This window comes from Eubalaena glacialis, chromosome 1 (assembly GCF_028564815.1).
Source record: "Eubalaena glacialis isolate mEubGla1 chromosome 1, mEubGla1.1.hap2.+ XY, whole genome shotgun sequence".
Lineage (NCBI taxonomy): Eukaryota > Metazoa > Chordata > Mammalia > Artiodactyla > Balaenidae > Eubalaena > Eubalaena glacialis.
Window position 1 is genome coordinate 105,492,068 of NC_083716.1, and position 11,045 is coordinate 105,503,112.

General features: G+C 43.4%; 1 protein-coding gene and 1 long non-coding RNA gene across 3 annotated transcripts in view; one reads left to right on the forward strand and one right to left on the reverse strand.

The window, feature by feature from the left end:
- Nucleotides 1-2,627, forward strand: part of CFAP221 (cilia and flagella associated protein 221) — an 85,520-nt gene extending 82,893 nt beyond the window's left edge. Inside the window, exon 24 of the mRNA XM_061182962.1 lies at nucleotides 2,423-2,627. Coding sequence (XP_061038945.1) covers nucleotides 2,423-2,528 — 106 coding nt within the window. The 3' untranslated portion in view covers nucleotides 2,529-2,627. The remainder of the gene's footprint in view (nucleotides 1-2,422) is intronic.
- Nucleotides 1,147-11,042, reverse strand: LOC133085887 (uncharacterized). 2 transcript variants are annotated; one of them, XR_009699691.1, is made up of 4 exons: nucleotides 10,583-11,042; nucleotides 4,741-4,874; nucleotides 4,161-4,295; nucleotides 1,147-3,702 (listed from the first exon to the last, which is right to left on the reverse strand). It is a non-coding gene; the product is annotated as an uncharacterized LOC133085887 (long non-coding RNA). The 2 variants fall into 2 exon arrangements; XR_009699697.1 differs by lacking the exon at nucleotides 1,147-3,702 and having other exon boundaries at nucleotides 3,968-4,295.
- Between the last annotated feature and the right edge of the window lie 3 nt (nucleotides 11,043-11,045).

An 11,045-nucleotide genomic window follows, 5' to 3' on the forward strand; every position in this document is an offset into this window, starting at 1 on the left:
GGTTTTTCACCATTTTCACTACAGAAGCTAACATTGAATGCCATTGGATTATCAAATGATTATTAAATGAAGTAGAATTTATTACTTTATATATGCACCCAAAGTGGAAGATCTTCTTTTTTTGTTTAATGTATTTCAGCTACTTTACCAAAAAAAACAAAAAACAAAAAAACCAACAATGAACTCTAAACATTTTCTGCACAACAACTTAGCTTCCAATTTTGTTTTCAAAATACACATACATTTCACAAATTTTCAATAAATAGATCCATGGCCTTTTGAATTCATCTATTTTGCAGTTTAAATTATTTTTTGTACGTTTTTTCACATGTCAAAATTGTCAATGTAATTATCAGTTTATTGGCTGCATAGTATTACAACTGATTGATATCCCACAGATGATTTTTTTTCATTTTTTTCAAATTTTTATTGAAATATAATTGATTTACAGTTGTGTTAGTTTCAGGTGTACAGCAAAGTGATTCAGTTATACATATAGCTATCTATTCTTTTTCAGATTCTTTTCCCTTATAGGTTATTACAAGATACGAGTAGAGTTCCCTGTGCTGTACAGCAGGTATTTGGTTCTGAAATTCTCTCCAGCACATAGCAAGCATGACCCAACGCTCAGTTCTGTCTTCTCTGTCCTTGTGCCTTTTCCTCACCTCCTTCAGCCTCAGCCAGAAGCGGACAGAGTCAGACACACACACACCAGAGCTTGGTCAGACAGGGACAGAAATAAAGAACCCATCAGTGGGACTTAATGTCCCCATGAAGACTGCTGTCTATTGGGTTTGTGGCAAATATTTATTTTCATGGATGCAAAGAATCATCTGCTCTCCCTCGATGGCTGTAATCAACCCGAGAGATTCTTTGCTGCCTTCATGGTGATCTCACCCTCTCAAGACCCACTAAGGAGAATCATATTGCAAAACGTCCAAGAAACTGTGAGAGTGACTTTAGTTGCCAACGTATCATTCAACTCCCCTTAGATTATCATATCACTCAATCATTAATATCTTTAAGGGCTGACATGATCTATATATTTTTATACTGATTCCATAAGGTGGTGCCAATTAGTTCTTTTTTTTAATTATACACATTAGGGAACATTTTAGTTCTTCGTTTTCTGGTATTTCTGCTTTTTCAAAACTTTTGGGTATTTGCCAAAACTTCACATTTCACCCTCTTTAGAAAATGTTTCAGAAGCACTTAATTTTATTTTTTTAATTTTACTGAAGTATAGTTGATTTACAGTGTTGTTAGTTTGTGCTGTACAGCAAAGTGATTCAGTTATACATATATATATTCTTTTTCATATTCTTCTCCATTATGGTTTATCACAGGACATTGACTATATCTCCCTGTGCTATACAGTAGGACCTTGTTGGTTATCCATCCTATAGATAATAGTTTGCATCTGCCAATTCACTCCTCCCCCACCTTGGCAACCACCAGTCTGTTCACTATGTCTGTGAGTCTGTTTCCGTTTTGTAGATAAGTTCATTTGTGTCATATTTTAGATTCCACATATAAGTGATATTATATGGTATTTGTCTTTCTCTTTCTGACTTACTTCACTTAGTATGAGAATCTCTGGGTCCATCCATGTTGCTGCAAATGGCATTATTTCATTCTTTTTTATGGCTAATATTCCATTGTATACATGTACCACATCTCCCTTATCCATTCCTCTGTCGATGGACATTTATGTGGCTTCCATGTCTTGGCTATTGTGAATAGTGCTGCTGTGAATATAGGGGAGAAGCACTTAATTCTGTATTGAATTCTTCTATCTGGGCAGATCGTATAGCTGAGCTCACAGCCCTTAGACATCTGTGCTTCCAACCAAATACACTCATCACGTCCTCCCAGATATTTGGAAAGTTCTGCCCCTCGACACACCGGCGACATCTGGCCTCCACATCAGCCACTCCTCCACCCAGGTGCAGAGCCCTCCCTCTTGATTCCCACCTTCTGGAGCTATTACCAAAGTCAGAGATACTGTGCGTCCACTTGACTCATCAACATGAAGAACCAGCTCCTGCCAACTGGGCCTTTAGAAGCCATCACGCCGGGATGTGTACGAATACGTTCTCGTTTCCCCTTTGCAGCAATCCTGGGGGACGGGATGCACACCAGGTGCGCGTCTGGAAACGGCGGCTGAGAGCGTAGGTCACGTGTCTCTGCTGAGAAACTGGTGCGGCTCAGACTGGAAACCAGGCTTGAGCCACTTACCAGTCGGGTGTTTCCACTGGTAAGTAAGGGATCGCTAAGCGTGGTTTCAACTGTGTCTGCGGACAAACAGCCCTCCGACCTTCGCAAGGCATCTCTCGCAACACTGGGCCCGGCAGCAGGTTGGTGGTGCTTCATGAGGGCCCTGATGCGCCTTGCCGGGTCTGTGTTTGATGTATATGCTTAGAGAGGCGAGAGACCAAGCACAGCCACTGGAGAAGGCAGGAGAAAAGGTGTTTGAGGAGATGAAGACCCTGCGGGGCAAAGCTCTCAACTCGCTGACTCTAGAATAACAACAGTCCCCGGGAGGTCAGTTCCGTTCACTTGCTTTCTGCGGGTCACCGTGGTCCTCTTGGTCTGTTTATGTTCCAGCCACGTGGGGAATTAAAGTTTCCAGAGAGAAAAAAATTGAAATGTGGATGATGCATATATTTTTAAATTATTTTTCTCTGTAACAATAAAATGTCATCAGTATGATGGCAATGTTTGGAGCTCCTCGCTACAAGCTTTAGCGGGCGCAAAGGCTTCCGGAGTGCGAGAGGCTGAGCGCCCTCTGGGGGGCGGGGGGGGCTGCTCCCCCCGCCGCGACCCCCAGCTCCCGCGGCCCCCGAGCCCCCGACCCTGGTGAGGGCGACACTGGCTCCCCAGCGGCTGTGCCGGGGGCAGACCCAGGCGGGGGGCGGGGGCCAGAAACGGATGGGACAGTGTGGGGCGACCGGAGCTCGCAGACTGGCTTGGGAGAAGAGGGTAACGCCTCTGTGAGGGCTCTCGGGGCAGCTGGGGCACGAGGGCGTTGCCTCGGGCCCAGGAGTCCCTGCGAAGGGTCAGTGAAAAGCAGGCCTCGTGACCGTGTGTGACAACATGACGGCAGTTCTCATCACAGCCTGGCTGCACGTCAGCATCACTTGGAGAGCTTCAAAAACAACAGCTGCATCACTGCTATACTTAAAATGGATAACCAACAAGGACCTTCTCTACAGCACGGGGAACTCTGCTCAATATCCTGTAATAACCTAAATGGGAAAAGAATCTGAAAAAGATTAGATACATGTATATGTATAACTGAATCACTTTGCTGTACTCCTGAAACTGACATAGCACTGTTAAACAACTCTACTCCAATATAAAAAACAAAACAAAACCAAAAAAACAGCCGAGTCAGGCTTCCTGGGGTAGGACCCAGGCAGTAGTCATCCTTAGAGCTCTCCAGAGGATCCGATGTGCAGCCAGGATTGAGACCCACTGGCCTCCAGGATAAAGTCCAAATTCCTCACCGGGGGCTGCAAGCCCTTGCTTCCCTGCGTTCCGCCTCTAGCTTTCTTCTGCCCTGGCCCAGGCTCTCCCTGTGGGGCAGCGGGGGAGCTGGCCTGGGTGGCCGTCTGGTCCTCTTCTCATCAACCACACGGCTTCCTTAGTGTCTCTGAGCTTCCATTATCCCCGGACGACCGGCTCCAGGGCTCGCCTCCCCTGGGGCCGTAAGGATTACATTAGGAAATGCGAAAAGTGTACCTGGCATTAAACAAGAGTTCAAAACTCTGAGCTCCCCTTAACTCACAGGGCAGGACCGAGGCAGCAGTAATTAAAAAATTTTTTTTCATTTTGAAATAACTTTAGACCTAAGGAAAAGTTGCAAAACCAGGACGGAGAGCTCACATATATAGTACTCAGCTTCCCCTGACGTTAACCTCTACTGTGGCACAACCACCAAAAACGGGAAATGAAAACTGGCTCAGCGCTGTCGACTCAGGTGCTTTCACTGTTCAGGAGCCACGTGGCGTTTCGTCTCAAGTCTCCTTACTTCCTTCCCACCTGTGACGGCCCCTCAAGTCCCTGAGTCAAGCAGTTCCCAGCCAGCCCGGTACCAGGGCCCCGCCTCACAACAGCCCCTCTTTTCTTGAAGAAGTTTGAGGGCGTCTGTGTCTTACCACCAAGGAGCTGAATCAGATCTCAGGCCTCAGCCAAGACATGGACCGTGGGTCTGGTGACACATTCTCCAACAGTGGTGTCTTCAACAAATGTTTCTTTTCAGATACTCTGTTTGCGGGAAGTTTGTTAAAGCCCTTGTGAAAAGAGGGGAAGCGATGCAAAGGAAAGAGCTAGAAGCATATACAGAAGATCAACAGACAATACTTACACTCCCCAAGCCCCCATGCATGCACACACACATGCCTGTCCCAGGTCCAGCTCAGTGTCTCGCCAGCTAGAGGCCCACAAAAGGTGGGCCCTTTTTTATGCACTTCCTCTCCCTGACGGTAGAGTTGACCTGAACCTGAGGACAGGCTACTCTTCAGGTCCCCACTGCCTGGAGCTCGACCGGCCACCCCTGGGGCACCAGTGGCCCTGCTGCTACCCCTCCCACCCCAGCCTTCCAGAAGCTCTCCCCTCTGCGTCAGGCTGATGCGTCTGAATTGCAAGCCTGCACAGGATGCCCAGGGCCTATCCTGTAATTACTATCCAGCAAACTACTCTGGACCTTTCCCTGGATTCCACGTCTAGAGGACTTACCAAGACTAATCTCCTCTTGCCTCGCAGTGCCGTTTAACCTCCAGCACCACCAGAAGTCCGGCTGGATTAGCCGAGACGGGTACAGCAGAGACAGGAAGGTGGTTACTACCAGCCTCGGCTGTTCACATCATGACCTGCAGGAAGAAGGGCCGCCAGTGAGCAGTCATGGAAAGAAACATCGTTCTTCCTCTTTCTGTCTTTCCCACCAGTTGAAGAATCCCTCGGACAAGAGCTGTGGGTCAGAGTGCAGAGCCTCTGCACCCATCCGAACCAGTGGAGCCACATGTCTAGTCTTTACTGGGGAGGGTGCTGACATGATGGGGGCAGTTTTGGGTGAAAGATGAGACTGAAGTTTCAAAACAGACAACGAGACTCAACCAAAATGATACTGTCCCAGTAACTGATACTGACTGACAAATTATAGATTTGGACCGTGCGTCTTTAAGGGAGCCTGTCAGTAAGCAGGAAATCAGTAAGAGTACAGCTGGTAGCAATCACTGGAAAAATAAAGTCATTCCATTTACCCCTCAATGAGCTGATATCACTCAGTCAGACTGACCCCACTATAGTCATCACCAAAAGTCCCAGCTTCTGATGTCAAAAAGATACCAAGGAGTGACAGTCGGTGGAAAACTAGGATCTCGGAAGTGAGAGGGGGCTGTGCAGTGCAGCCTAGGCAAGGGACCCAGGGTCTAATTTAGTCTCCGCGGGTCGGTATTATAATAGACAGCACTCACATTAAAGTTAGTAAAAAAATGTTGTATTTGTGGCAATAGGGAAGCTGGTATTCAAGAAAAGACAAAAAAATATTTTATATTAGAAGGTTTAAGTAGTCCATTAAATTGGAGTTAAATTTAAAATGATATGATTCCATGACATGTTAAAAATATATCTTTTCGGGGCCTGCCTCTAAAGTGGCCTCTGTGCTATCGCCCACTCCCAGGGTCAAGCAGAGTGGTCTAACATATGCCCAAAGCGCCTGGATTTTTGGTCTCAAGTACAGCTCCCCAAAAGGAAGCAAGGAGCCTTGGAAAGTGTCTGATCCTATGTCTTAGGGCAAGGATAATTAAGATGGGCCTGGAGCACCAGTGTGGTGCCAGAAAGAAAGTATGCTTTCAAAATGATCCAGGGCAGTTTTAAAGGATAAAGGAGCCAGTTGAAAGGGGCTCCCACGGAGCAGCTTGTGACAATTTGGGGACTAGAAAGAAAGCAGTAGTTTTCTGCAGAGCCATATCAGGCATGCTAGAAAAACAAAGGAAAAGAAAAAAAAGGCATGTACAAGTTTATAATGATGTTTACAGTATGTTGACAAAGCCAGACTGTGTGTATACTATATACTATATTCAAGTTTTGGTCAACGTCAAAATTTCATCATTACAAATTAAACAGCTAAAATATTCATTGCACCCCTGGTAGGGGATTGTAGAATCTTATCAGCTCTACTCAGGCAATGAAGAATTATGGAAGATTTTACTATTACAAAAAAAGACACAGGCTTGGGAAGTCCAATTATCTCCATAGTGACTCAGCCTAATAAATACCGACTCATGATGAATCATCCTGGAAATCATTCTGGACCCGGGTCCTGGGCAAGAATATCCATCAAGAGTTAAGCCTCCAGCACCTCAGTGTGAAGTGGCCCGAGAGGATGGCTCTGTGCCCCTGGGTTAGGAAAGTACGTTTGTGGTGTCTGGATGAATAAAAGAATCTGCCTGGGCTGATATTTGGGTGCTGGGTAGGCTATCTGTAATAATGAGTTTTATTCCACTGTTTTATATATGTACTTCATTTAAAATGTTTAAAACAGGTAAGAGAATCTGTTAGATTTATGTCTATTTTATTAGATTTATAAGAGTTGCTTAACGGTTTAGTAACATTTTGCTTATTAGATTTGACTCGGGAATAAGACTACTTGGGACAGGGTGGCTATTGGTTTATTTAAGAGAGTCGGCTAAATCAAATATGAAAGTATAGTTTGAGATGCCCAAGGGAGTTTGATCAATTAAGTACAGAAGTGTGGGGTAAAATTAAGGAAGATTTAATCTGTAAAGCCCATGGCTAACTGAAGGCTAACCAAAGAATAGGGAGAAACAAAATCTTATTTTCATACAAAGATCACTGAATTTATTAAGATAACAATATTTGTAAACTGACGTTTTAGGCTTTTAGGCTTAAGAGATATGAGATATTTAAACTTGATACTTTAATCAACTGAATAGTAATTAAAACATAAATGGGCTTCCCTGGTGGCTCAGTGGTTAAGAATCCGCCTGCTGCCAATGCAGGGGACACGGGTTCGAGCCCTGGTTCGGGAAGATCTCACATGCCGTGGAGCAACTAAGCCCGTGCGCCACAACTACTGAGCCTGCGCTCTAGAGCCCGTGAGCCACAGCTACTGAGCCCGCGTGCCACAACTACTGAGCCTGCGTGCCTAGAGCCCGTGCTCCGCAACAAGAGAAGCCACCACAATGAGAAGCTCGTGTACCGCAACCAAGCATAGCCCGTGCTCGCCACAACTAGAGAAAGCCTGTGCACAGCAGCAAAGACCCAATGCAGCCAAAAGTAAATAAATAAAATAAGTAAATAAATTTATAAAACATAAGTAACTCTTTAAGTATTCCTTTCATGCCCAAAAGCCCCCTCAGAAAAATTTTTAGGAAAAAATAGAAAATCTGAAAAGCCCTACAACAAGTAAGGAGATTGAATCAGTAATCAAAAATCTCCCAACAAAGAGAAGCCCTGAAGCCTATGGCTTCACTGGTGAAGTCTACCGAATATTTAAAGAACTAATACCAATCCTTCTCAAGCTTTTCCAAAAAACTGAAGAGGCAGGAATGCCTCCTGATTCATTCTAGAGTCCAGCATCACCCTGATACCAAAGTCAGATAAAGACACTACAAGAAAAGAAAACTTCAGGCCAATATCCCTTATGAACATTGATGCAAACGTTCTCAACAAAATAGGAATTCAGCAGCATATTAAAGAGATTATACATCATGGCCAAGTGGGATTCATTCCTGCAATGCAAGGATGGTTCAACATATGAAAATCAGTCAATATAATACACCACATTAACATAATGAAGTACAAAAACCACATGATCATCTCAACTGATGCAGCAAAGGCATTTGAGGGACTTCCCTGGTGGCACAGTGGTTAAAACTCCATGCTCCAACTGCAGGGAGCCCGGGTTCGATCCCTGGTCAGGGAACTAGATCCCACATGCATGCTGCCACTGAGAGTTTGCATGCCACAACTAAGGAGCCCGCCTGCCGCAACTAAGACCCGGCGCAACCAAATAAATAAAAATAAATATTAAAAAATAAAAGTATTTTTAAAAAGCATTTGAAAAGTTCAACACCTTTTCATGAATTAAACACTCAACAAACTAGGAATAGACAGAAACTGCCGCAACATAATAAAACCCATATTTGAAAAATCCACAGCAATGGTGAAAGACTGATTCTTCACTAAGATCGGGAACACGACAAGGATGCTTACTCTCACCACTTCTATGCAACATAGTACTAGACGTTCTAGCCAGAGCAGTTAGGCAAGCAAAAGAAATAAAAGGCATCCAAATTGGAAAGGAAGAAGCAAAATTATCTCTGTTCATAGATGATATGAAATTATGTTTAAAAAACCCTAAAGATTGCACGAAAACCTGTTAGAGCTAATAAATGAATTCAGCAGGATACAAAGTCAACATACAAAAGTCAGTTGCTATATACTAACAATAAGCAATCTGAAAAGGAAATTATGAAAACAATTCCATTCACAACAGCAACAAAAAGGAAAAATACTTAGGAATGACCTTAACCAAAGAGGTGAAAGACTTGTACACTGAAAACTACAAAACATTGCTGAAAGAAATTAAAGAAAACATAAATAATGGAAATATATCCCATGTTCGTAAATTGTGGACTTAATATTATTAAGATGGCAATACTACCCAAAGTGATCTAAAGATTCAATATAATCCCTGTCATTTTTTTTTTGTAGAAATAGCAAAACCCATCCTAAAATTCATATAAAATCTCAAGGGATCCTGAATAGCCAAAATAATCTTGAAAAAGAAGAACAAAGCTAAAGGATTCATACTTCCTGATTTCAAAACTTACTACAAAGCTACAGTATCAAAACACTGTGATTACCGGCATAAAGACATACATATATAACTGAATCACTTTGCTCTACACCTGAAACTAACACAACATTGTAAATCAACTATGCTCCAATAAAAATTACAAAAAAGAAAAAAAGGCATACATATAGACCAATGGAACAGAATAGAGAGTCCAGAAATAAACTCTGGCATATATGATCAAATGATTTTTTTTTTTTTTGACCAAATGATTTTTGACAAAGGTGCCAAGACCATTCAATGAGGAAAAGACAGTCTTTCAGCAAGTGCTGCTGGGAAAACTGCATATCCACATGCAAAAGAATGAATTTGGACCCTTACCTAACACCATGTTTAAAAATTAACTCAAAATGGATTGAAGACCTAAATGTATGACCTAAAATTATACAACTCTTAGAAGAAAACATAAGGCAAAAATCTCATGACACTGGATTTGGCAATAATTTTTTGGATATGACACCAAAGACATGGGCAACAAAAGAAAAACAATTTGGACTCTATGAAAATTTAAAATTTTGTGCATTAAAAGACAATATCCTCAGAGTAAAAAGGCAACCCAAGAATGGGTGAAAATATTTGCATCATATATCTGATAAGGTATTAATATCTAGAGTATACTGAGAACTCCTAAAACTCAACCACACACAAAAAAACCCAACCCAATTCAAAAATGGACAAAGGTTTTGAATAGACATTTCTCCAAAGAAGATATACAAATGTCCAATAAGCACATGAAAAGGTGCTCAAAATCGCTAATCATTAGGGAAATGCATATCAAAACTACAAAATACCACCACACACACATTAGAATGGCTACTATCAAAAAAAACAGAAAATAAATGTTGGTAAAGATGTGAAGAAATTGGAACCTTGAGCACTGTTGGTGAGAATATAAAATGGTACAGCCCCTGTGGAATACAGGATGCCAGATCCTCAAAAAATTTTAAAATGAAATTAACACATTATGCAACAAGTCTACTTCCAGGTATATACACAAAAGAATTGAAAGCAGGGTCTTGAAGAGATATTTGCACACTCATGTTCATAGCAGCATGATCATAGTAGCAGAAATGTGGAAGCAACCCAAGTACCCATCAACAGGTGAATGGATAAGCAAAATCTCCCACATTCATGCAATGGAATATTATTCAGCCTTAAAAAGGAAGGAAATTCTGACACATGCTACAACATGGATGAACCTTGAGGACATTATGCTAAGTGAAATAATCCAATCACCAAAAGATAAATACTCTATGATTCCACTCACATGAGATACTTAGTGGTCAAAATTATAGAGACAATGTAGAATGGTGGTTGCCAGAGAGTAGAGGGAGGGGGAATGGGAGTTACTGTCTGATGGATGTAGAACTTCAGCTTTATGAGTTATGGAGAGGGACAGTGGCAATGGTTGCACAATGTATTTAATACCACTGAACCATACGCTTTAAAATAATCAAGATGGTAAATATTATGTGTACTTTACCACAATTAAAAAAAAAAAAACCACCATCATCAGATGCCCTGTAATCCATCATTCCCCAGGTTCTTATCCCTGTATTTATTTCCTGTTTATCCCCTAATCTAGTCCCAATCACCCATCCCTTGCAGGCGTCCCAAACTTCGCTGTGACTTTACAATGTTTGGTCCATCACCAGCAAATTGCCCACACCTTCACCTGTACGTCAGGGGTCCACAGACCTTTTCTGCAAGGGGCCGGAGAGTAAATGTTTTAGGTTCTCTGGGCAGACTGGCTCTGTCCTCGGGGAAAGCAGCCACAGACAGCGCGAAAAGGAAAGGCCTAGGAGCAGGCAGGGCTGACCCCTGACCCTCTCACAGAGCAGCTGGGAAAGTGAGCTGACAGGTGTGACGCTGCTCCGTGGAGTGTACAGTGCGGATCACCTGGGAGGAGCCAGGGGCAGAGGCCATGGTAATAAAAATCCAGCTCAGAGCCCCCGCCAGCAGAGAGTGCTTCCCGACGGGAAAGGACGGGACCCGGCGGTAGGACGGGGCCTGGGCTCCGACGGGGGCTCCGCCAATGGCTGCCTCCTGACCCACGCGGGGACGCTGGTCCTTCCAGAGCAAGACGGAACGGTCCAGGCCACCCCAGGGCCGGACAGGCGTGCCTTGCGCCCCGGCGCCTTCCCCGTCCCCGGCCCCAAGG